The following is a 26,510-nucleotide window of genomic DNA, read 5'->3' as shown; positions in this document are numbered from 1 at the left end:
CATCATGTGATGCTGAACAAGCATGTTCTCCCAGGGCACTAGTCTCCACAATTGTGTTTTCCTTACCAACCCATTCCTTTATCTGTCTTCCTTTAGATATTAGATACCTCTGTTTAAGTCTAATGTTTCTACCTTTTAACATGTCAGCACAGGCTAGTTATATTCTGTCCCGCATACTCATTAAATCTTATTTTATAATGAGATAAGACTACTACATTGCTCTGATGATTTGTTCTTGTCCCGATGGTGATCCTGTGATTTGCTTTAGAATCAAAATTGTATCAACACTTATGACCAAAAAGATATCCTTAAGACTCACACAACATAGAGCATAAGAGAAAAAAGTAGTGTATTTTGTGGACTGTATTAATGAAGCTATGTTCTGTAAAGCACTGTGTATATTGTCTGTTGCTGTTCCATTTACTTCCTGATTACATTTTCAGGCTACCAGTTTGTAGTTTGCAACACTAGCACAGTGTGTTCACCCTACACTTTGAGCAAATCTACTTTCATTTGTTATTTATTTAATCGACTCTCTGTGTCACATATAAAAATAGAGGAATCATGCTCTTGAATAGTTCATTGGTTACATGCCTTGTAATGTTGTTACATTTTGCCATATGTATTGTGTAATGAGAACAATAATTACCTATCTCAAAATATTTTAGATGAATACCTTCATGGACCCTGCATGATGGTGATCTTACATTTATAAAGCGTGGAAACACCCTCGACAAAGAATACAGACCAGCTCACATAATAACATTTTTAAATAAATAGGCTGTTGATATACACTATGTAAATTGTAATACAGACATTGCATAAAATTGTATAACTTAAAAGATGCCTGATCACCATGCAGGTTTTCTCACCCCACCCCACCACACCCCACTTCACTAATATTCTTTTTTGTACATATTGTAGGCGCTATTTTTTATTATTAAAATATTGTTTTGATTTAATAATTTTGGAATTGGTACAGCAGCATTGTTAGTATAGAGACCACTGTTCTCTTGATATCATTAATTATTTGATGTCTCTATAGAATTCAGGGTTCCCCTTGTACAATTAATATAAAAATATGAAGACGGCAGCGGTATAGTCCAGATTGCACATACTAGGGGAAGATGATATGATTTTTTTCCTCAGGAAATACACATCATTTAAAAAATAAGCCCTGTTAAAAAGTACTATCCAACGGTAAATCTCAGATACAATAATCACACAAACTATCAGTGAGAGCAATGCTTCATTTGCAAAAGAATGAGTGCTGGTTGCCCAAGGCTCTGCCCAGAAGCTCTTGGCCAGCTCTGCTGAATGTAAGCATGCCGAATACCAAGGCTGCACTTTCTTGAATGCACCTCAGTCCTCTTTAGTCAACTACTAGACATTTATTGTCCTTTTATCTCACTCTCTTTCTTTTTGCTTTGTGTGTTGTTTCCTCTCCTGGACAATCTCTTGATGAAAGAAAATAAGAGCTGGTCTGTAAAAATGAGTGCAGCTGGACCACACAAGCAACCATCAGCTCAAATTAAGCAATAAGTGTGACACTGGTTAGAGCAGAAAAAGACTTACAATGTGCAACAATTTCCTATGAGCCACTTTCTGTTCTAGCCAGTTTTCTGCAAGTAAAAGGTATGCAAAAAAGTAACAAGAGCTATAAAGTTATGCAAAAAGACCTGTTTTTTTTCCATGATCTAGTTCACACTGTATCCCTCTGGTGTCATTTGTCTGCAGTGCTGGGACACCCTCGTTGGGGGTAACAGGTATTCCCAATGCACTCAAAAGTAAAACATATATTCAGTGAATTTCAGACAAATAAACAGTGTGCAAAAGCGACAGAGGAATGTGAGAATCTCCAGAGGAAGAATAGTCCGATAGAGTCCTTTATTTAGTACAACAGCCAGCCGACACGTGTTTCATCGCTATTGCGAATCCTCAGGGCTTAGTATGGCTGTGTAAACACCAGAAGGTGGCTCCGCTGGTGATAATTCCGACCCAGCCGGGCCCTTGACCATAGGTGAACGGATATCAGTATAAAGGCTGTTGACCCTTGTATATGATGATAGTCTCTTGTTAAATGTAGCGTGAGAGTCCAATCAGCACTTCTTAATGAGGATATGTACGAGTCCTGAAAAGGATATGTCTTCAACCTTTCGGGGGCTTCAAACTGCTCATGTGCAGCCAACAAGTCGGGTGCGATTCGCTGCTTAAATAGAATGCCCGATACCGGTGTGTAAGCAGCCGTCGCAGCGTATTTTTCCTGGATGTTGTCCTGGTGGGGGTAGCCGCGCGCTTTTTAAGCTTCAAAATAAAATACAAATAAAAATAAAAAAGATGAAATCCAACAACCAAGATTTACGTGACATTCTCTTAAAGAAGAAAAAAAACACTTAAGTCTCAGAAGAAGTTTGGAAGGACAAAATTGCCTGGGGTACTACCTGCAATATCCGTTTGGTTACACATCTCTGGTTAATAATTGAGACATCGAATTGGGTTACACAATTATAACTGAGACAAGAGAGCTGCCTCTTAGTTTTCATAGCTCCGAATATTGCTTGCAACTGTAAGATTAAACCCCAGTTGAAACAGTTCTGGAAAAACAGTGAGTCAGCACAGCTATCTTTCTGGATTTATACCCTTGGGCAAGTCACTTTTAAGCCCATGCCTCTTGCTCCCCGGACTTCCCTAAACTCAGAAGCTGTTGAAAGAATTGGAGTAAATGGAATTAGGAAATATTTTAACATGTTTGCAGTTAGTGGGCGAAGCTAAAGGATAGTTCAAATTTCCGTTAATTAAATATTTTACATTTTTGGCTTATAAAAATACTTAAGCTCTGCACTGGCATTTTGATGTTAAGAGTAGCTCAGCTCAGTGATTGATTCTATACTCTTGTGCCTGGCCATGTTTATTGTTGATTGAAGAGGGCAAGTCTAACAACACATGAAAACAAATAAAGGATATTATTTTTTAGGTCAAGCCTAGGCAGCGTGCATGCGCTATCCGCAAGACCTGCTGGAATCGATACTACTACTCTATTCCTGCCTGCTGCTTACCATAGGCTCACTGCAGCATCACTCTTCTTTGCTGCCTCCTAATTCGATCTTGCTGCTGATACCTCACTTCCGTTTCAGGGTGAGGAGCACCGGTCAATTACAGTTTTCATACACTAGCATTCTTTATGTGTTGTTTGTCAGACTCTGTTTTTAATTTTGCTTTCTGCCAGTCACTGCTTGTTTAGTTTGGTTTCTCTCTTCCACTTTGTTTGATTAGCCCGTTTCAGGGATGCAGCACTGTTTTTTTTAAATTTGTTTTCTTTGAAGCTGATATAAGGGGATAGTTATATATTTATCTTAGTAAAGGGTACTTAACTACATTAAAAGATACCTATTAAGCAAGTTTAATCTACCCAAACTGATGGGGAGACGTTCAAAGTAAATGTTACTCTTCAAGAGGGGAACTATTTAACGGTGATTGTACAGCAATAGAGTTCAGCGGCAGCGGAGACTGAAATACCACAACAACCGCTCATGAACTTACTTGGCAAGTTTGGGTCCTAAGTGTGTTAGCCTAAATCATACTCACCCGTCCTGGAGAGAGGATGTGCTGCAAACAGCTGAGAATTTTTTAAGTACCAATGATTACTTCGAGAGATTGGATTTCTTTCTGCTGCACAATGATGCAGGCCCACCTTTAGAAAAATGCCGGAATGTTCCCCTTATTGGATGGCTACATATGTCACCATTCGTATAAGCGCTTTGCCACTCCCCTGACACTCCTCTGAGATCACCAACAAGATGCTTCTTACAGCTGTGCACTTTCTCCCACCTGGCAGAACTTCAGTGTTAACTGTAGGTCTCTGAATCTTGATGTTGTTCCCTATTTTTACAGTTCATGTTTATGTTCCAGTTTGTCCATGTGAGATTCCTGTAGGCTACATCTGTATCCAGGTTGAGGATCTGAAGCCCAGCAGTGGGTGAAAGTGGACTGGTGGGGGGTTATGCAGAACCATAAGCAACACTGGATGCAAGAAAGTACAAGGAAATGTGCCAAGTGTTTGTGACTTTGTGACTGCTCCTGCAGCAGCACATCTTTTAAACAATTATCAACTGCTATTCTCAGACACTAATCATGTGCAAAGTGGAAGCTTGACACATTTTACTGTTGTCTATTGTCGAACATGGGAGAACATACAGAAATCTCACGAATCACTGCATGCTCCCCTGTATGTCCATTTAACCATGTGCCACTTTTGTTAGGTATTGTCGTCACATTTCTTCAGGCGGCTGTGTTTGCAATAGAGGCATTTTATAAAGGTAGTCATACTCTAATGTCCCTTATATGTCCTCATCTCTGCAATGGCAGTTGTTTACAGTACTGCCATTATTTTTGAAATGTTTATAAATGGAATCTGCATTGTGCAGCATTGATACATCCAGCACAGTGTAAGGATTTGGCCAGGTGGCATATACAGCAGGTGATGACTTTACTGTATAACAGACCACATACCGGGGGTTGGAATTGTGTGCATGTGTGTTATAGCACATATCCCATATGCTACACTGTCTTTCTTCATGGCTAGCTCTTCTGTTGCTACCTACCTATTTGTTTTTTTCCCACCAAAAATGTAAAGTTGTCCACATTATTCCACACCACACAATTCTATTCCAAATATTTCCAATCCACACCGCACAATTCAACACCAAACCACACAACCCAACAATAGAATTACACAACCCAATGCATCCAACCCACACCACAAAATTCCACATCATGCTACACAATTCAAATATTTAATTTTCATTGCATACCACATAATTACACTCCATAATACACAATCCCACTCCACCTAGTTCCAGTATACTCAATACCACATAATTACTATCCACATAATTCCACTGCACATCATGCCACATCATTCCATAACAAGAATCCAAACCACACAATTCCACAACTAACAATTCAAATCCACATAATTCCACTACACACCACATTCATACTCTCCATAAAATATGAGTAAAACACATTGTCATTTACAATGCCAATAGTTCTAACTCAAGCAAATGCAAGATCTATTGCATTTCCAATGCTTGTTATATTATGGTAGCTTGTTAAAGGTTAACCAGGCAAGAAAAACATCTGGAAGTAGTAATTGATCAACTGCAACCTTTGAGCTGCTACAATGCACTGAATTAGAAAGGTATAGCTATTGCGATCTATGCCAATCTATGAAGTTCCACAGTTCGATAAAAAGCATAGATGCATAGCATTTGTCACATTTCCGATTTTTTTTAAAGTTACTTGCCTTCAAAACCTTACTGTAATTTCTGCTTAGTTGCTGAGTCTATATACAGTATTGGGGACTGAAAATAGACACCTAAGGGGTATTAGCTAGTGGTGTCTGGTCCCTTTTTTTCCGTCCTGTTTTTGGAATGATTAAATGAAATCTCAACCATGCAATAGGCCACGATTATAGAGGCATAAAGATCTGTTTTAAATATGCTGTGGCTGTATGTGGAGTTAAGTTTACAGTTCCTAATGTCCTATAGTGATAATCAAATCTATGGGCATTTAACGTGCTGTTGTTTCCTAGTACTGCTCAAGGTTATCATTTTTAACAGTAGCCTGTTAAGCAAATAGAAACATCCTGCAAATGTATTGCATGCATCATTAATCTTGTATTATGTAATTTATGCTACTTGTCATATATGAGATCGTCAGCAAAGTTTATTAAGGGGTTAACATTGCATTTTTACCTTAAACAAGGCTTTCTTCTTTTGAGAGGCACTTAAAAATGTTCACTTGACACAAGTTTTATATTTCACGACATTTTACAATGAATATGTAACTTTAGGTTAACTCTGTGTTTTTCCTATCGAATATAGTTTGATTTTATTTGATTAACTTTTGACTATAAAGTTACTTTACGTTATATATAGAAATAAAATACACAATGGATATGCGTTGATAGTTCTCAAGGGTTGAATTGCTTGTCAGTCATAATTTCAGCAAAGAATACTTATAAGGTAAATTTTTATAAAATGTCTTGGTTCAGTGGTATTATTGAACAATTTACTTGTGAGCTCATGCTGATGTGGTGTGGCTCTTGAAAACGGTTAGTCATTTCCAGTGACATCAAGCAAGAAAGATAGATATGTTCATCAGGGAACCCTTTCCTAGTGGTAAAGTGGTATGTTGAAACATTCAAAATGTGGCTTAATTGGGTGTTAATAAATGAGGTACTGTCCACTTTTCATGAATTGCAATGAATAAAAAAGTCTCAAAATGGACACTGCTAGAATATATGTGATATGTATTCATTTCCCTTTCTATACCTAATTACAAAATTAAAACAATGCCTGAAATTCCACTTTTCCAACATACAGAATAGAGGTGTTTTTTGTTTTTTATTTTTGCTGGAACACTAATAGTATCTAGTCTGTGACACTACTCTTTGTTGTTATTGGTTAGTGAAGTACCATACAATACAACAGTAATTGTTCACTAGTATATTGATTTTCTAAATTGTTAAATTTTCTTTGACAGGGAAGAAGAACTCGATTCTTCTGCAAAGGTTTCAAAAGGATCTCAACACGGGAGTCTTCAACAATCAGGAGAGCGAGATTCTGAAGCAGATAGTGAAACAAGACAGGGAGATGGTGGAAGCCATTGCCTCAGCTAGCTACCAGCAAATGCCGGCTCTAAATTCTACTACTACTTCATCATTAAGAAGCAGGACACGCTCCCCACCTGTGTATACTGCCACCAGCCGGTCTCATGGAAACCTAAATTCTCCTACTCCAAGCCTGCAGACACCTCAACAAGCAACCATTATCTCACCATCCTCCTATACAACTGCAGTCTGCAGCCCACCAGTACAAAGTCCACTAGCCGGGCGAACTTTTCAATATAGCTCCCCAACAGCTTCACAGTTGTCACTGATGCAGCACCAGCAGCAGTCTGTGGGGTCATCACACAAGAATGAAGCGCATAAGAGCACGCAGGCTCTCCACAACACAAACCTGACGAGAGAAGTGAGGCCCCTTTCTGCCTCACAACCTTCATTGCCTCATGAGATCTCTACCTTGATTTCCAGACCTCATCCAACAGTAGGAGAGTCTTTAGCCTCCCTTCCACATCCCATTTCTGGTGTGCAAAGTTCAGGCATTCAGTCTGGGAGCAAAGGTACTGTTCCACAAAGGGTGTCGCTATTCCGGCAGATGTCATCAGGTGCACTGCCTCCTGTTCGAGGGGCACCACCACCGCCTCCGCCACCACCACCAGCTCCAGCTTCAAACAGGGATTCAACTACAGTCTTAAATGCAGACCAAGAATCAGACAAACCACGATACTCTTCAAATTTATGATCCTTATTAACACTGTAAAATCTAGACATGTTATAAACTGAGACCATCCCCAGAAACTATTTTTAATCTATTACCCAAGAAAGCCCTAAAGTATATTATGGAGAAATATTTTAGATGGCTCAATCTTACACAAAGAATGTAAAGAAAGAGGATCCAAAAAGAGAAGTTTGAAAAAACTCTTTAGATTTAATTGTTATATAAATAAAGTCTTCCTTTCTTTTTATGGCAAAAGAAATCTACACGTTCCTGTGCATTTTCTTTCTGTTTCTTTCAGTTTTGAGTACAAAACTCAACTTCACAAACAAACAAGCAGCTAAAACGCAACTCTTCACATAGTAGGTTTTGGAAGAGAGTGGTTGAAAGTTCAAGAATGTTACATTTTGAAAACAAGTCACTCTATGGAATCTCTAAGTGAGAAGCTGCACCAAGGACATAACCATTAAAAGTGTTATGCCACCATATTCCTGCACAAATATGGTGAATTGTTAGGAAACTTTCACTCCATGCCATATGTTGAAATTATTGACATTAAAACACTTGGTTCTTGGAAGCAGGTATGTCAGAAGAATACAACTCACATACATAGGACACCTTTCAAAATCACAATGGTTCATCAAGCATCACATCCTGTTGTCATTCCTTTTGTTTTAATGACTCTTTGTGGACTCGTCGTGCATGTTCAATATGCGAAAGACTATTAACAAGACTATGTCAATTGTAAATAACTTTCTAGACCTGAACAAAGATAGTGTCTGTGTGGTGTATCATTGCAATGCTTTTATTTTGAAAAATTGTTTTTTGTCTGTTCACATTAAAGTTTAGTGCTTCGGTTTAAATGCAGAACAAGCATAATTGTATCATCTTAGATACTTACATTGTTATTTTTTTACACGCAGTGTTAAAATGCAAAATGGTAAGCTTAATCCTGGAATGTGTTTGCATTTCACTGTTACCGTTATGGTTCTTCCTTGCCATTAGCAGTACATGCACATTTTCCCTGCATGCTCTTTCTTTTAAAGAAGTGTAGGGTTAGTCAATTTGATTCGGGGCACCACAGGGTGCTTTAGATTTTAGAAAAGTCTAAAAAATACCCAAAAATCATACATCCCTTAAAACAAATGCCATACTGTCGATTTTGAATATCTGGTTTTCGTACAAAAAGAGATTTCGAATTTGAAATGTTATTTGTGAAACCATAACTTGATTTGAGCTTTTAAGCGCTTTCTGTGTCTCCACTGTAGATTTGTAGCTGACTGTGGTGTTCATTTAAAGAAATACTAAAGCATCAAATCTGTCTGGAAATGCACGATTTGCTCTCTGTATAATGTAACTAAATGGATCAGTATATCCTAAGGCATGTAGTGTCAAACATAGCCCATAGATATGAGGTGTATAAGTGTCTTTACCTTAAGGAGAAATGACAAAAAGAAGCAGGATGAAAGCATTCTGTTTTGTGAACACCTCTTTCATTTGTTCAGATCTTTATGTGTTCTTGTGAACTACTGTAGTCAACTAACTCCTTCTCAAAGGAAGTTACCTAGTAATCATTTGTGCCTAACCTGTCGCAGTAAATATGTATTAAAAATCAAAAAAGTCATAAGGAAAATAATATCGATAAACAGCATTATGTACTGTATACCAAGGTATTTATTTCCTGAAAAACAAACCCTAGTTATTGACAGAGAACACAAGAGAATCCTTGTTTTTTTTAAAAGCTGCTGCTATAAAATAGGTGAGTTGTCAAAATAAAAGGGCAACCCAACAAAAAAGTGTAAACTACAGCTGGGTGTTCCAGAACCCAGGCTGCTATATGCCTTTTCCTGAAATCCAATATCAAAAAATTGTCTTTATGATGCCTCTCAACTTGTCCCAGCCACCAAAAAAGTCAGTCCAATTATGCCATTAACATGTTGTTGATTGATATGTTATTGAGTGGTCTGGAAAAGATATTACTGATGAGATACAAAACAAAAGTTTAAGCGTTATGGCTATGCTGCAAGACCATTTAAAAGTAGAAACCATGTCATTTTCTCCTTTTAAACCATTATGCGTATGATGTTTTTACCCTTTTAACTGTCTATTATTTACGTTCATTAGTCTGAGTGAGATTAAAATTGAAATATTTTTATAAACTTTTTTTTAAAATATTGAGTTTCTTGACTAATGATTATAATTGACTTGCACATTTCTTGGTCTTTCAGTGGAACCATAACACAATTTCTAATGAATTTTTAAAGTGGAGCAAATCTAGGGTTTGTATCATTGTCTGTTAAAATGTTGAAAAAACCATACAAATGGTACAGGGTATACAAATTATATGCCTATATATATGTATGAATGTATATATATACTTATGTTCGAAATAATGACTCACATTCCTGTAATATAAAGGTCCATTGTTAGTTGAAGAACTGACTTATTTTCTCTGTACATAAGTAAGTACCTACATATGGAATTTCACATCTGTACAGGAAACGTAATATGAAAAATGTGGATCTTAACGCTGCTGTGAGGAACAATATGTGCACTGATCCTTACAGCAACTGTATGATCAGTAAGAAGTTAGATTTTGTCTTTACTCAAAGCCATAATATATACAAATGATTAATAATAAATTGAACAGAAAATTCAGCCCTGATCTAGACTATTTTATTTAACGTGGCATAAAGCATGTTTATCTTCACCTACCTTCTATACTGAAACATGAATGTTGCCTTCTTGTTGTCTGGTATCTTGCATGCTTCATTAATCTTTTATCTTTCTAAGAAACAGAGACCAAGTATATTTTCTTGGTTTATGGACTATAATTAATTCACTGCATTTTAAAGTATTTTACTGTGTTAATTTTAAGGATAATGTCACTCCTATTGTTTTCCCAGCAGGTAACGTTTCTGTTACGGATGGAGTAAAAACCAGAGTTCGTGAAGTGCAGCTGGTGAATAATGATATTCAGTTTATCCCTATGAACGTCCTTAGGGTTTAAAATAAATATGTGGATCCCTTTATGTCAATGAATTTTTTGCAAGTCAGGTTTCTTGCATAACAGACTCCTCTGTGACAGATCTCTTTTCTAAATGTACAACATTTGAATCACATCTTAAGGACAACAAATTTGAGATAATGCCCACACTACTGATCCTATGGACACGAAACATGTTATCTCTTAAGCAAGTGATTTCTGGTTCTTGATCTCCTGACCAATACTGATTACCAAATGTATCATTAGGCGCATGGTCCTGGTTTGCAGTGTGGTGTTTCCTTAACTGGGTGCACCATGCGCAGTCTGGAATTACAAGTATGGATCCCCTTAAGAAGAGCCCTCATAGATTAACGAGGGAGCAAATCATATAGCTTACTATTTCTCACAGGGGCAGGTCACACAAAAAACTCATCTTTTTGTGCTATTTGTGCGTATATCATGTCACATTTTTTATACAAACATGTATTGGCACTGTGACCCAGGGTCTAATTTTCAAGGTTAAGCCTGTAGCCTGTCCATTATTTTTACAAAAAAAATAGCTTACTGACTTTGTAAACTTATTTCCCACTTTTTGAAATTATCCTACACACTTTGCCATAGACATGAGGTCGTATAGCTGAGAGACAGTGTTTATTTGCAAATAGTAATGTGAAATTAACAATCAAGGTCTACATTCCGGCTAGTCTTAATTCTTCTAACTCATAACTCTTCTCTGCACAGCAACCCAAATGTCTAGCACTTCCAGAGCGAGCTGTTGTCTTTGTTGAAGCTGCAGTTTTATTATTCTCGTCTGTTGACATTTGAAGTTCACTTATTTTTATACGAGTTGCCCAAGTTGTCTCCTTACCTATCCACTTGGGTGGTGCGTAACACGCCGCATTGCTCTTGTCTTGGACATATGATCTGGATGGATATCTCTGCAGAAGGCAATTCAGTTCAGGCAAGGAGGCTCTGCCAGTAAAAGCCTACTTGTCTGATCTGTGGCGCAACAGCCGTCACTGCTGAGAATGCTGAACAACCAGTCAGTCACCTGTAGTGACAGCTGCAATATGGGCAGTTTTCCTTGAGGCTTTTTATGGTGCTTGTATAATCTGGTGCCTAGTTCACTGGGTATCAACATTGCTGCACAATGTCACACATGAGATCTTGTGAGGTTATTGGATACCTTCAGGTCAAAGGCATTTCTTGGAACTAAATAAATGCAGAACATGAGCGGCAACTATATTTTCAATGACCTCAAGCCCAAGAAACCAATTGTAGCAGCGTTTTCATTGTTCTGTTGCAGGCCCAATAGCCCGTGTCATCCTGACTCTCAGATTTTCCTTGAGTGTATCAACAGAGCTTGGCACAGCTGTTTCTTTGCCCATATAGTATCAGCTTATCTGTAGACCTCTGAGATTCCCCTCCTGTCCAGACCTGGTGATCTGCTGTGCTGGGGTCTTAATCCACACTCTCCTCTAAATGTCCTCCCTGTCAGACTACTCTTCTTGTCTGCTCTCATCTGCTGTACATGCCCTGTGTTTCTTGAAGTGCTTAATTTGTACAATATAAGTGTTAGGGCCCTCAACAGGCGATCTCTACAGCTTGCACAACCGATTGATCCTTCCAGCACTGCCAATAAACCACAAACACAACCACCAACCATCGCACTTCTATAAGGGTTACGGTTCAGACTATTCCAGGTTTCCAAAGCAATAAGAATAGCTTGGGAGGCAGGAATTAGTCTTTTTAATGGATATTTAATTAATAAACAACTGTTGTTGTGCTCATCTCTAAATTATAAAACAGTGCCACCATGTGGCAGACTGTAATAAGTTCCAGTGTTGACAATTTTCTGGTGCTGAGCACTGGAAACTACCTGCTCGAGTTAAGCACTAATTGTGTGCACCGTGACCAAGTGCCACAGCAAGAGTCACTAGTTCTCACTCCTCAGGCACCACAGCAGGATCAGCCACACAGAAGTATACTATACCACCATCTTCATGGTGTCCAGGAAGTCTACTCTTCACTGGTCCTTGTAGTTCGTCAGTGAGCTGGTGCCACCAATCATAGAAAGAATCTGCTTCTAGAGTACAAATCAAGAGTGGATGCACTGCCAAATTTCTGGCAAGGGTAACTGTTTGTATTGAATATAACACTGTCTTTTTCACGTTCTCCCTATATTCCCCCAGCCTGTACATTAGTTTAGGAAGGAAGGTTGAGATTTTCAATATTGTTTAAGCACCCACTCAACCCAATGATGCAGCGTCATCCCTTCACCTTTACATGCACTCAAGTAGCGAGTTCACTGCATGCCCCCTGCCCTTAAAGCATTCTGGTTCAAATACAACTTGGCCACTTCATTTAAATTCAGGTCACATTTTGATCTGAGCTCTTCGTCGACCCAGCCCTACTGCTTCTCTACAGAACTCTTTAATAGGAACTAATGGTAGCACTTTTTCTTCTGAATGAAGGGGACCTCCCCATAACGACCAAAAAAACATAAATTAGCTGCTTGCCAGAGTCATGGAGGGAGGGACCTTAAGTGGGATTATTCTTCTACTACCCCACTGTCAGCTCAAGGTTCGGATAACCCCCAGCTCCAAACCAGCGGTCCTCCACTGACCCTTGAAGTGATACATCAGGCCATCCTCTCTCATAGGGAGGAGATGCGTCAGGATAGCTGAAGAGCTCAGGCCAAGTTGAGGAAGAAATTAGGAACAGTCAGGAAACTCTCCAAGGCATGTGTAAACATAGGGGAGAGAGTATCAAACCTGGAGGAGAGAATTGTTACAATGGAAGCAGAAGCTTCCAATACATTTGCCCAGGCAGAGTCGCACACCTCGCAAACCAGGGACATCCAATGGAAGTTGGAAGAATCCGAGAACAGGCAGAGGACAATCAACCTCAGAGTCTTAGGCATCCCTGAAGGGGTTGAAGGACAAGACACAAGATCAAACATAATCAACCTTTTTAAGTCTGCCTTCCATGAGCTAAGGGAATGGAACTTGGCAACGGAGGTCCAAAGGGCCCACCGCATTTCGTTTAAACCTCGAGTACAAGCTAAAGAAGGAGACAAACCCCGGGCAGTTTTAATATTTCTGGGCAATTTCATGTTAAGACAGGCTATAGCAGAGAAAGCCAGGCCAGAAGCAAAGAGGTCAATCAAGGGGGTCTCATTCTTCATCCGTCCTGATTTCTGCCACTCAACAGTGGAGAGACGCTGGAGATTGAGACAGCTGATAAAACCATTCCAGAGCAAGAATATCCAAGTCTACCTCATTAATCCGGTGCAACTCAAAGTAATTCACGAGGGACAGACCCAATACTTCTCTTCGGAGATTAAAGCTAAAGACTATTTGGACACTGTATAGAAATAAGAAAAGTCATATTGCGATGAGATCTAGGGGATGTTGGGAATAAGGGTCCCCAATGTTTTGTTGTGATTTTTCCTGTTTCTTCATCTTCCATTTCTCACATGTTTTTTTTCTCGTGTCAGGATTTTAACGGTTCAATGGAGGAAGGGGGAGGGGTGAGCCAGAGGCGACCGTAGTTGGGTGACTCGTTTACCATGAAGTAATGGTCATAATGGGATTTTACGGGTTTGAGAATCTAAGAGTAGGAATTTATTTGCTCCCAGCTTGCTGCTGCTGCACGCATCATATGCCCAGGCCAAGGTCTGAGCGCCTCAGTAGAGTAAGGGATGTAAGGGTATGGAAGTGTGGGGTGGGGGGAGGTCTTGAGGGGGCAGGTAGGGAATGGAAAAAAAGAAGAAAAAGAAAAATTCCTGGTATGCCTTATATATAGTGATGCCTTTATTTCTGCCCATAGGGATGCTTCTGTTTTTTCCCGCTGTTTGGATATAACCCAGATATGGTTTGGCGAATCAGCAGGAAATGAACTAGAATATGAAGATAATTAAAATTCGTACAACAAATATAGGAGGTCTGAATGACTGGAGGAAGAGACAAAGCCTGGGGTATTTCGTCAGGTCAAATCAGATTGATATGATATGTCTGCAAGAGACCCACCTCCTGTGGTCAAAAAAATATCTATTGGGTTTGAGAGTAAGCATGGGCGAATTTTGCGAATCTCGCGTTCGCGAATTTTGCGGATTTGCAAACTCGCAATCCGCAAAATCAGCGAATTCTCGCGAATTTGCGGATTTTTTTTTGTGTTCGCGCGGGTTTCTGCCAGTTCGCGAGGGTTTTGTACAATTTCGCAAAACGCGAACTTACCTGTCGGGTCGCAAGTTTCGCGAACTTGTTGTTTCTACGTGTCCAGCCTGTTTGGGACACTCTTCTTCATCACTGCCACTCTCTGTCACCACTGCCACTCTCTGACTACTCATGCCACCCTCTGGCCCACCCATGCCACCCTCTGTTTCATCACAGCACCCTCTGGTCGTCCAGTCAGTGTACATTATTGTGGCAACGCAAGCACACCTTCCCTGCCTCAAGTGACCTGAATTAATTTGGGGCTGATTAATGTGTCACAGAATATTTTTTTAGCTGGCACCTGCTTCCTTAGTGCTTCCTGATTAGTGATCTTTTGCACTTGCTAAGTGCTTTCATTGTTGCAAAATTAGTTACAACACCTGCCCTGCCCCAGCTGACAATAATGAATTAGGGGCTGATTAATGGATTTGAACCTCCAGCCTGGCTCCTGCTTGTCTCCCTTAGCTGTAATTCAGGACCTTTGTGGCATATGTGTAACTATTCTGAGGTTCAGAGCAGGGTCACATAATAGTTGCAACTGGCAACTGAACTCTGGAGGGGCCCCTCAGGAAGCACTACAGGAAATGGCTACTAATGATGAGCCTGAACTTTTGAACCTGGTAAGTAGTTTCAGTTTTGATAAGATCGTATTTCTGCAATTTTGCGCTTATTCGCGGGGCGCGAAGTTGTACTGGGAAGCCGCGAACTCACGCGAACAGTGCGAGCAAGCCATGAAATCCGCTGCTCGCGGATTTGCGGATTTTGCGGGAGATTCGCGAATCTCGCGGATTGCAAATTTACCGAAAATCCGCAAAATCCGCGAGCGAAACGGATTTTCCGCCCATGCTTATTTGAGAGGCTATGATCTCTTGGCCTGCTCTTCGCAGACATCTACAATCAGAGGTGTGGCAATACTGGCTAAATCTATTAGGGTTACAGCTAGACGCCAGCTGACGGATGGGTTAGGGAGATGGACCCTGGTAGAACTTGAAATGGGATGTACAATTTGTACAATCTATGGCTCTAACCAAGACGACCCGGATGTCTTTAATTTTTTGTAGCTATATTTAACAAACTGGCCAAGGCCGATCATCTTATGTGGAGATTTAAATATCTCTGCTGATCTGACGAATAACACGATTTATGACGGCCGTAAACCCAAGGTTTTTCGGGCCTTGAGTTCGTTATTGAAATCACATGGGCTGGTGGATGTCTGGGGGAGTAAGGAGCCTAATAGCGATGGGTACACCTATTTTTCATGTCCCTATAAAACATATACTAAGTTCAACTATTTTCAAATAGCTTCTATGGAATTAAACAGGGTTGGGATTAAAAAGCTACCTAAAATCATCTCTGATCATAGCCCATTAATCCTGCAGTATGATATTGGCATCTCGGCTAGGAATCACTCTAGCTGGACCTTCGAGAAAAAGCTGTTAGTCAATCCATTATTTGTAGAGCACCTAAAGAAATGGTCAATAGAATATTATGAAATGAACTGATATAGTGCTAATAGAAATAGTGTCTGGGATGCATTTAAAGCTGCCCTTAGAGGAGAAACTATATGTTTTTCCGCAAGACTCAGAAAAAAAGAGCGCCAGGATAAGGAGAAATTAACTGCCCAACAGGCTGAGTGTGAAGAACGCCATATAGAGGACATTATTTGTGGCAATGACGCTACTGAGAGTTGGCAGAAGATCTTGGCCATAAAAGCAGAGTTATGTAAGGGGATAGCACAGAAAGCAGCAGACGATTATCAGACTCATAAGGGTAGGCTCTATGAGACAGGAGAACAAGCAGGGAAACTCTTAGCATTGAGAATAAGACAGAGTTTTAATAGGAATGTAATAACTGACATAGAAGAGGGTACCCATAATTATACAGAGCCAAAAGATATTATAAGGTGTTTAGACATTTTTATCAAAAGCTATACATGGAAGAGATGTAACTCAATTGCCCTGATTCAGAATTCAGAGACGACAGTCCTCAGCTGGCAGTGGTACATAGAAGTAGAATGGGGCTCGATAAGGATATAGATATAAAAGCGGTGATTGAGGCACTGCAGGAGTTAGGACTAGGGAAGGCCTCAGGCCCAGATAGATTCCCCCTCAAAGTGTACAAAAGTTTGCAGAATGAGATTGCTCCCATATTGTTGGATATATTAATGGTAATATTTTTTCTGGGGAGATACTACACTCGTGGAAAGAAACAAACATCGTCGTATTTCATAAAAAGGGCAAACCTAAGGAGAAACCTGGCTCTTATCGTCCAATATCCCTTATTAACTCTGACACAAAGATATATACAAAGGTCTTGGCCAAGAGGCTGGGGGGGTCATTGGTCGTCTGGTTTCGCCATGGCAGCATGGGTTCATCCCAGGCCGTGGGACCACGGACCACATTAGATGTGCTATCTCGTTATTTGATATCCAGGCTGCCACGGGGGACGGATGGCCTTGATCCTCCTCGATGCCGAAAAGGCCTTTGACTGTCTTGCATGGAAGTATTTGTGGGGGATATTGGACCGAAGGGGCTTCGGCCCTAAAATTACGGGCGCAATCAAGGCGATATATTCTCAGCCAAAAGCCAGGATTCAATTAATGGGAGGCTCTTCTGAACCATTCTGTATCTCTAGGGGGGCGCGCCAGGGCTGTCCCTGCTCACCCATCCTTTTTGCAATGTATATACATCCGCTGGTACGTTACATATTAGATTGCTTGGAAATTAAACCAATGGTTTGCAATGGCTACTAAACCAAGCTGCTAGCGTATGCAGATGACCTGGCTATAACCACCTCAGAACCTGATAAAGCCATGGTATTGGTAGCGGGTATAACTAAGGAGTTTGGTCAGAGCTCAGGGTACCTTCTAAATGAAAGTAAACCCAGAAAATATGTACAAAAAACATCCTATACGCAGAGGGGGTGGACTTGCTATTGTCTGCAAGGCCACTTTGCCCTGCACGATTAAAGCCCTGTCTGTAGTATCGGACTCTTTTGAGGCTCTGCATTTCTTCATCCTGTTTGCTCCCTCGGTCTCGTTCTCAGGAATCCTTATGTATAAACCCCCTGGCTCCAGAGCTACGTTCACTGATGACCTTCTCAGAATCCTGGAACCCTACTTTGGCAATTCCCATCTGTCCATTCTTGGGGACTTTAACATTCATTTGGACAACACAAAGGACCCGGATACCATCAGGTTAGTGGACGCACTAGCAGCCTGTGAATAAATACAGCTGGTCAACAGCCCCACTCATCTGGCGGGCCACACTCTTGATGGAGTCTTTACTAACGACAATAGATTGTCTGTTGACACCCCGGTGCCTCTGGTCTGGTCGGACCATTCGGCGATCCCTCTCCTGATGGCCCTTCCTCTGGAAGGAACATCCGATTTGTTCCCCACTACCAGAGGTCCAAAAAGGAGTTTTAAGAACATCACCAATGACACTCTTGAACCATACATAAAGAAGTTCACCTACTCTTCCCTGGGGGATGTGGAGGATGCAGCGGAGTTGCTCTCTGACTCTATCACCAGGGCGGTTGATGAGTTGGCTCCCCCGTCTTTTAAATACTCGGCTCGCCGTAAGCCCACTGCTCCGTGGTACACGGATTCACTAAGACTCCTTCGACAAGGCTGTAGAAGACAGGAAAGAAAATGGAGGAAAGCATGGGATCCTATTGAATGGGAATTACATAAGGGTCTACTTGCCGATTACAAATCTAGTGTTATTAGGGAAAAGCAGCAGTACTTCTCTAATCTTACTACCTCCCTCACTTCCTCCAGGGAGCTTTTCAAGATTGTAGACTCCCTCTGCTCCCTACAGGTCCCGGATCCAGTTGTGGGCTCGCAGGAGCTCTGCAACAACATATCAGAGTTCTTCCATAAGAAAATTGAGGACATTTATCTTGCGCTGGAAACTCAGAGAAAGTCCCTGGCCGACTCTTCACTCTAAACCCTGAACAAATTAGAAACCTGGACTAGAGTCCACCCTGATAGTCTAACGGTCTTTCCACCACTTACTCGAGAAGAACTTGAGCTTCTACTAGATAGGATTAAATCATCATCACCCCTAGACCCTTGCCCTTTGAGGTTATTGAAGGAATGCAGAGCGATACTGCTCCCGCCACTCCTGGAAGTTATGAATGGTGCTATAACTCAAGGCACCTTCCCCTCAATATGGAAGAAGGCGATAGTGAAGCCACTACTCAAGAAGCCCACGCTAGACCCGGAACAGTTGAAAAATTTCAGACCTATTTCACTGTTACCCGCTCCTGCCAAGATTCTTGAGACACACCTCAACGGCCATCTTACCGCCTTCCTGGACTCATCTGGGTATCTTGACAGCTCCCAGCATGGGTTCCGAAAGGCGCATAGTACTGAGACAGCTCTTACTATGGTGGCAAATAACATCCGTAGGAAGCTGGACGCTGGCCAAACTACTGTATTGGTGCTACTGGACCTCACAGCGGCGTTTGACACCCTGTCTCCCTCAACACTTACATCTCGGTTGAGGGAGGCAGGGATCTCCGGCATGGCTCTGAACCTTCTGCACTCCTTTTTACAGCATAGGGAGCAAAGAGTCAAGCTTGGTGAGTTCCTCTCCCCTGCTATGTCCTTGCAGTGTGGGGTGCCACAAGGGTCTGCTCTCAGTCCGACCCTATTTAACATTTATGTCGCCCCCCTTGCAAGGCTAGTAAAATCTCAGGGGATGGAATTGGTGTCATACGCAGATGACACCCAGATTATGGTGTCACTGGCCCACTCAGTTTCATCATCTGTCACCAACTTCCGGATCTGTATGCAGACAGTCTCCGACTGGATGCTTCAGAATTCCCTGAAGTTGAATGGCGACAAAACTGAGATCCTGGTCTTTGGCAAGGACCAGGATATTTGGTCGGATGAGTGGTGGCCGGCCTCACTGGGAACCTGCCCATCTCCCTCCCAGTCGGCAAGAAATCTTGGGGTAATCTTTGACACCTCCTTATCCATGACTCTGCAGGTCAACCGCACGGTGGCCACCTGCTGGGGGGTGTTAAAGATCCTCAGGAGGATTCTTCACTATCTCTCTCCCTCAGCACGTAAACAGGTGGCAGTGGCATTGATAGGCTCAAGGTTGGACTACTGTAATGCGCTTTATGTAGACTCCAACAAGGGGCTCATTCAGCGATTACAGGTAGTTCAAAATGCGGCTGCTCGCTTTGTCTTAGCACTTCCCAAAGCATCATCTGCTACGATGGCCAGAAAGAGCCTTCATTGGCTGCCCATTCATCTCAGGATCTCGTTTAAGATCCTTTGTCTTGTCTATCGAGCTTTGGCAGAGGGTTCTTTTGATCCCCTTGGTACCCTGCTGACCCGTTACCAGCCTGGTAGATCTTTAAGATCTTCAGAGATGGATTTGTTGGTTGTCCCACGTGCCAAAAGGGTTCACTGGGGAAACAGAGCTTTTTCCATTGCTGCTCCCAAACTATGGAACTTGTTACCTCTTGAGATTAAGATGCAACCCTCTCTGTCTTCCTTTAAAAAGGCGCTCAAGACTTGGTGTTTTGTCAGGGCATATCCGTAATTAGGATTATTCTCTGTTACCTGGTATTATTTGGTCAGGCGCCTTGACGCCCACCTGGGCTTAGTTGCGCGTTAAAAATCGTTTTTCATTTCATTTCATTTCATTTCATTTCATTTCATCCTACGGGTGGATAAGAGGTATCAAGACTCAGCAGTTTATCTGGGAGTCAGGGTCAGCTCCGTATAACAGATATTGTAAAAACTAATTTTAATCTGTTGATAAAAACAATAAATACAGATCTCAAGAGAATAGATGCCCTGCACCTCTCTTTATTAGGAAGAGGAAATGTACTTAAAATGACCATGCTGCCTAAGATATTGTATCTCTTCCGCTCAATCCCCTATCTGATTGATGAAGCCACGTTAAAAACAATTGAGTCTGTTTTTATAAATTTTGTCTGGCAGTACGGTAAGTTCAGACGATCGCTGAAATTTATGTCACTCCCACAACAAAGGGGTGGTCTGGCAGTGCCTAATATTAGATTTTATCAATGGGCCTGCTTGTTGAGCCAGATGGCGATATTATTCGAGCCTGACACAAAACTATCTGATACTCGATACGATAATCAATAAATACCATCTATATTTGAAATGTTGCTGGATAGAGAGGCCCTAGGACTCCTGCTACGTAAAAATAAAAGGCAGTAATATAAGAAGATGCGCTACAAGGTCTCTGATAGTCTGTGAGAAATCTGGAAAAGAATCCGAAAGACACTAGTATTACCTAAAATTAATCATTATACACCTTTTTTGGAATTCTAGCATCTTCCCACAAATCAGTAATGATAGGATGGGGGTATTATGGGAGCAACAGGGGGTCACAAGAATAGGAGACGTCTATGAAGAAGATAATCTCTGAGCTTCTTAGAAATACAGCAGAGATTTGGAATTCCATCAAGTCAGGGTTTTAGTTTCTGCATATCTCTGGCCTGCTGAAGAACATCAGTCCCCGGATTACTCCAGGAGGTCAGATCAGTATGATCGACTACCTGTTAAGAGGTGGATGTAAAATTAAAGTGATCTATGGTAATTTAGTGTCTAGTCTGCATGACTACCTTGAAAAAAACGAAATGATCTGGGCAACTAAATTAGCAGATCCGAATGTGGATCTATATAAATCTCTGCACTTGGCCGATAGAGTATTTCGGTCTTCAAATCTAAAAGCCCAACACTACAAGACACTATTTAATCTGTATTTTCCCCCAGCCAAACTGTATGATTGGGGTAAAAGAGATGATGACAAATGCAAAAGATGCCATGAGGGTCAAGCTAATCTTTTACCTATGTTTTATTACTGCGATAAGTTGACTGTAATCAAGGGGGAGATTGAAACATTTTGGGAGGGGTTGCTAGCTTTCAAGATCCACCTATCCCCTACCCTAATGGTCATAGGAACCAACATCAACCTGGGCCTCAATAAGGAAAACGAAGCTTTCATATTTATGTGTGTAGCTGTTCTCTGGCTTTTGTTAGCTGCTGGTTGGAAAGATGCAATACCATCGTCCTATCAGATGTGGCTGGCAAGGCTTGTGGGGATTTAAAATATCGAATCCGCTCTTTATTCACACAGGGGTAGAATGATGAGGGAGTGGGGGCAGGCTATCTGGGGACCAATTACTGGCTGGGTCACTCACCTTATTTAATCTCAATGATCTGTCAATTTATGTGGTAGAACTTCGACATGATCCAGCAAGGGGATGGTGATATATGGTCTAGTGGGATTAATGATTTTGCTGTTTTTTCCTGTTTTAATTGCTGTTTTAATCCCTCTTCTCTGTAAAACACTATCTTTCTCTGGACTATTCATTCTGGATGCATTTTAGCAAAGATATATGATTGGATGAAATGTAAATATTAATGTCAATACCAGGTCTTTTTCAATAAAAAAAAAGGAACTAATGGTAGCACTACCAGCAGTCATCTGAGCCTACCCCATTGTTAACATCTGGATGATTCTTTCTTCTTAATTATTAGGCAGGTGCAGGTGAAGACTATGAAGATTCTAACCTCACTTTTTTTCCAGCAGGTGAGTCTTAATCTTCCTCATTAGAAGGTTGGTACCTAATTTGAAAAGGACATTACTTTGTAACTTAACACCCCACCCTGTTTACGCCTCAACACAGTTCTAGGAAAAGCACTGCTGAACTCCTGGTTTCTGTGGCACAAGTATATGGAACGTCATCACAAAAAGAGGCGGTACTTATTTTTATTTATTTTATTTTATTTTTTATTTTAAAGGTTTTATATAGCGCTGGCTAGACCCGGAGGGATCAGAGTGCTTTACATGAGCATCAGATCATAGTTACAGGTTACATCGTTACAAAGGTTACACAATTATTAGAGCATGGCAACATAGTTACTTGTATGGTCGAGATAAACAGTAAGCACAAATACGTAAGGGGAAAAGCAGGCACGGGGAAAGATTCAGGGGAGAGGGAAGGAGCTGGGGAAGTAGACAGGTAATACAGGTGGGAAAGAGGAGGGGAGGGTGAAGGACACCGCATGGGAAGAGGAGGGGAGGGGTGACGGGGAACACAAACCGGTAGACGAGTCAAAGCAACTTCCAAAGTCCAGTAAGCTCTGATCCCAGGGGAAGTGGTATCACTTTCCTATCTCAGTTGCGGGAGGCTCCCTTTAAGCAGTGGCTCTCTCAGAGGGGTCTCTGAGACTCCAAGGCCTGCATACTGGATCCTTCCCCAAAAAGGGGAGAGGGAGTGCTTTGGCAAGGGGTGCCATACCATACCTCAGCTGTGAGTGGCTCCCTTGGCGCAGTGAACTCTCTCAGCAGATTCGCTGAGACTCCAGAGTATAAATATTGGATCTTTCCCCAACAAGGGGAGAAGGAGTGCTTAGTCAAAGGGCACAAAGAACAGGGGGCTAGGCAGACTAACAAGCAAGATGAGAGTTTCACGGGAGAGGAGATAGGAGCAAGGAGCTAGGGAGGTAGAGAAAGAGTACTAAATGGGACAAATTTAATTATTGAGTTCCTATAAAGCGCTGGCTAGACCCGAGGGAATCAGAGCGCCTTACATGAGCAACAATAATGTTGCAATTTACATCAGGTAAAAGTTACATAAGTATCAAGAAACACATTTTAAGAACATAGGGGACAGGTGAATGGAGCAAGGAAGGGTAAGGGGATAGGGTAAAGGGGTAGGAGGAAGATAGGACATAGAGACGAGGGGAAAATCTGCCCAAGGCCTGGCTGGGTAGGTGACGGCAGGGGGGGGCACGGGGAGTCCACAACCATCTCCTCTTTAGCTATATGGTAGCTCCACCGGGCATTAGCCAAATCATTAGGTCCCCACAGTCTGGGGTAAGTTTCGCAGGTTCCAAGTCCTGATGTGAAGGCAGGGTAGGGGATAGATTCAAGGTCTGGTCAATGTCCAATTGTCCTGGGGAAGAAAAACAACGTGTAAGGGGCCATTATGGAAGCCATCTTGGGGTCAGGCAGGGAACTGTACTGTACACTGGTACACTGGTGGCCATCCTAAGGTCAGGTATGTGGCAGTTAAAGTCAAAATCCAGGACAGCGGCTGCCAGAGAATTACAAGTCCATTAAAATGTTAGTCAATAAAACAACCCAATATATTTCACATGGCAATTTACAAAAATGCAGATCAAAACAAAAAGCAAAAGTAGACTAAGATAATCAAAATACAATAAGGGGAAGTTAAGCTATGAGTTTTTGAAGTTTTGAGACAAAAGGTAGGTTGATTTACTAACGATTTATGCAAGGTACTTTTCATTAAAGGGAGAGAGAATAACATTGACATATCTACTAAGATATGATGCTGTTTCTCTCTCTCCCTGCACTGACGCACTTAAGCCTACTAAGCGCCACATATGCACCCTTGTACCATAGTGCAAGGTTATGTTCTTAATGTCTAGCACAGATGCCATGCTTAGACGTAGTTTAAAACTTTTGCCTCATTGTATGTGTGTTCTAAGGTACTTCAGAGACAGTAAATATGATTAAACAACACTTTTTTGTAAGTGAAGAAAAAGCATACCCTATGCACACACTTGAAATGTAAAAATTAGAAACAATGTTCATACGCAATAGTCCAATGTGATACAGAGAAACAACAATAGATTGTAAATTGTGAAGATGAATAAATATTTGTCAATAAAGAAAAAAACAAGGAGAACAAGACTTCTTTATTGACAAATATTTATTCATCTTCACAATTTACAATCTATTGTTGTTTCTCTGTATCACATTGGACTATTGCGTATGAACATTGTTTCTAATTTTTACATTTCAAGTGTGTGCATAGGGTATGCTTTTTCTTGTAACTTTGGAGTAGTTTAGCTTGCTTGCTTCTCCTAGAGTGGTTATATGGTTGTCCACTCACCCAGTTGCACCATAATTTACCTAGCTCTATAGTGCTACCATACAGGCAGTGCGCCCATTCTCTGACACCCTAAAAACTTTTTTGTAAGTGCTCTAGAAGTTCTTGCTGGTCACTACTGCATCCCTCCGGTCCTTAGGGCAAGCCTCTAAGTACGAGGTCTCTCTCAAATAAAGGCTCTTGCAAGGTACAGCCTTCAGTAGTTAGCTGGCTCTTCTTGAAGTCAGCACACCTTCTGTTTTTTGCTTGCCTGTATCAGGTGCAGGAGGCCACCCAATTGGCCTTGGGAGGAGTTCCCGTCCCTGGTGCCAGAAGTCAAGAGTCAAGAGTCTATGGGTCTTCTTTCTACCAACTATCAGGCAAAGTTTTCTTCTTGCAACATGTTTCCTTCCTAGGTCTAGGAGTGCTCCAAGAAGGTAGTGGTGAAGTACCAGTCTGAACCTCATTAATTGCTCGTAATTGAAGAATTCCCTACACCCAATGCTATTGTTTCCTATTCAAAAAAAAGGGGGGTTGGGCCCAGTGGGAAAGAGGGTAGGTCGGGCACACTATAATTCAATACACCCGCACGACGGCAGACACGCCGCCGGAGCAAGAAGGTTCAAGGTAAACAATAATTCTGTGCCCCCCACATAAGTATGAATTGGCTTACACTGGGAACTTCCTTTTCTGATCCAAAAATTCACTCTATTGCAGTGTGATATCCACGGCACTGACGACATTTTAAAAGCAAGCGCATCCTTGGTTACAACAAAAATAAGGTATGCCGCATCGCAATGATGCAACTTATTTAAAGATTAAGTGGATTGGGGACTTTTTTGTAAAAATCTTTTCTTTTTTTGTAAGCAGTTCCCATGGATTTGACTCATCCTGCCCTGATGAGAGTCCTGTGAATTAGACAGTGGGACTCAAAACGCGTCGGCATTTATCCTTTAACAACATTTAATGCCAGCAACATTCGTTTGTCAGATTGATACTGTATTAGAAATTGGGGTGACATTTCAAAACCTTTTTCCCTCCCCCATAGGATTTGCATTGACGATTCAGTTTGTTACTACTAAGTTTTGGCAACTGTTACTTGTTTTATTCCTGAAAATTATGAGCACACTGTTTTATATTTATAATGACATGTTTATTGTCATGTCTTTTTCATTGTAAATATTTATGATTTGTTCCTCACTGTGTTGAAAAGTGTATGGCACTACATGAAGTTGACTACGTTTTTTTTCTGTCTTGATGTAAAAAAAGAATTTGAAAAATAATCATAAAGAAAAATGACATAAATCGATGTCAGGATAAACCAATACATTTTTGTTTATCCCCACTTAGGCATTCATTGTTTGAATCCACGTTAGAGGCTTAGGTGAACCCCCTTGTTCTACATTGTTTCCTATTCAGCATTTCATCTCTTGATTTACTGCACACCTTCCCAGAGTCCTACAATCAAGATATTTAAAGTTCCATCTTGTTTGTACTACATGACTTCTGGAAGGTCAACATGTGGTCCGAGAATACATTTGACAGCAGGTCCTATAACTTCGACCTTACAAGGCTTTGAAAACACTATGGCCAGATGTACAACTATTCCATTTTGTGAATCAAAAATTGCAATATTAGGCAACTTGCCATTTATGATTTGCAAAATGGAAGGTACAACAGTGTCTCAGACACTGTTTGTTATTCCTAATGGGGTCGCAAATGACCTGCCTCATCAATATTCATGAGGCACGTCGCAATTTGTGACCCATTAAGAATGGCCAGCACTTTCAGGGATAGTGGTCTGCGGGAGTCAGCAAACCACATGTCTGTGACTTCGTTTTCAATAAAGCAGTTTTTAAAAAAAAGCAGTTTGTTTTCCTTAAAGGAAAACAGGATGCATTTAAACATGAAAAATGAAACGTTTCTGTTTAATTTTTTAAGAGTAGGCAGTGGTACATTGGACCACTGACAGCTCTTAACAAATATTTTTGCATCCATTCACAAAGGGTAAGAAGTCCCTTGGGGAACCCCTTCCTGTTTGCGAGTGGCTTCCCACCTACATTAAGTAGGTGG

The 26,510-nt window shown here is 41.1% G+C and overlaps 1 protein-coding gene across 1 annotated transcript in view; it reads left to right on the top strand.

Moving 5' to 3' along the window:
* The window catches only part of HCN1 (hyperpolarization activated cyclic nucleotide gated potassium channel 1), a 1,068,254-nt gene extending 1,058,265 nt beyond the window's left edge, over nucleotides 1-9,989 (top strand). The window contains exon 8 of the mRNA XM_086960610.1: nucleotides 6,547-9,989. Coding sequence (XP_086816736.1) covers nucleotides 6,547-7,367 — 821 coding nt within the window. The 3' untranslated portion in view covers nucleotides 7,368-9,989. The remainder of the gene's footprint in view (nucleotides 1-6,546) is intronic.
* The last annotated feature ends 16,521 nt before the right edge of the window (nucleotides 9,990-26,510 follow it).

The sequence above is a fragment of the Lissotriton vulgaris genome, chromosome 3_1, assembly GCF_964263255.1.
Source record: "Lissotriton vulgaris chromosome 3_1, aLisVul1.2, whole genome shotgun sequence".
Taxonomy (NCBI): domain Eukaryota; kingdom Metazoa; phylum Chordata; class Amphibia; order Caudata; family Salamandridae; genus Lissotriton; species Lissotriton vulgaris.
The sequence above is the reverse complement of the archived record's forward strand: the minus strand, read 5'-3'. Positions and strand labels throughout refer to the sequence as shown.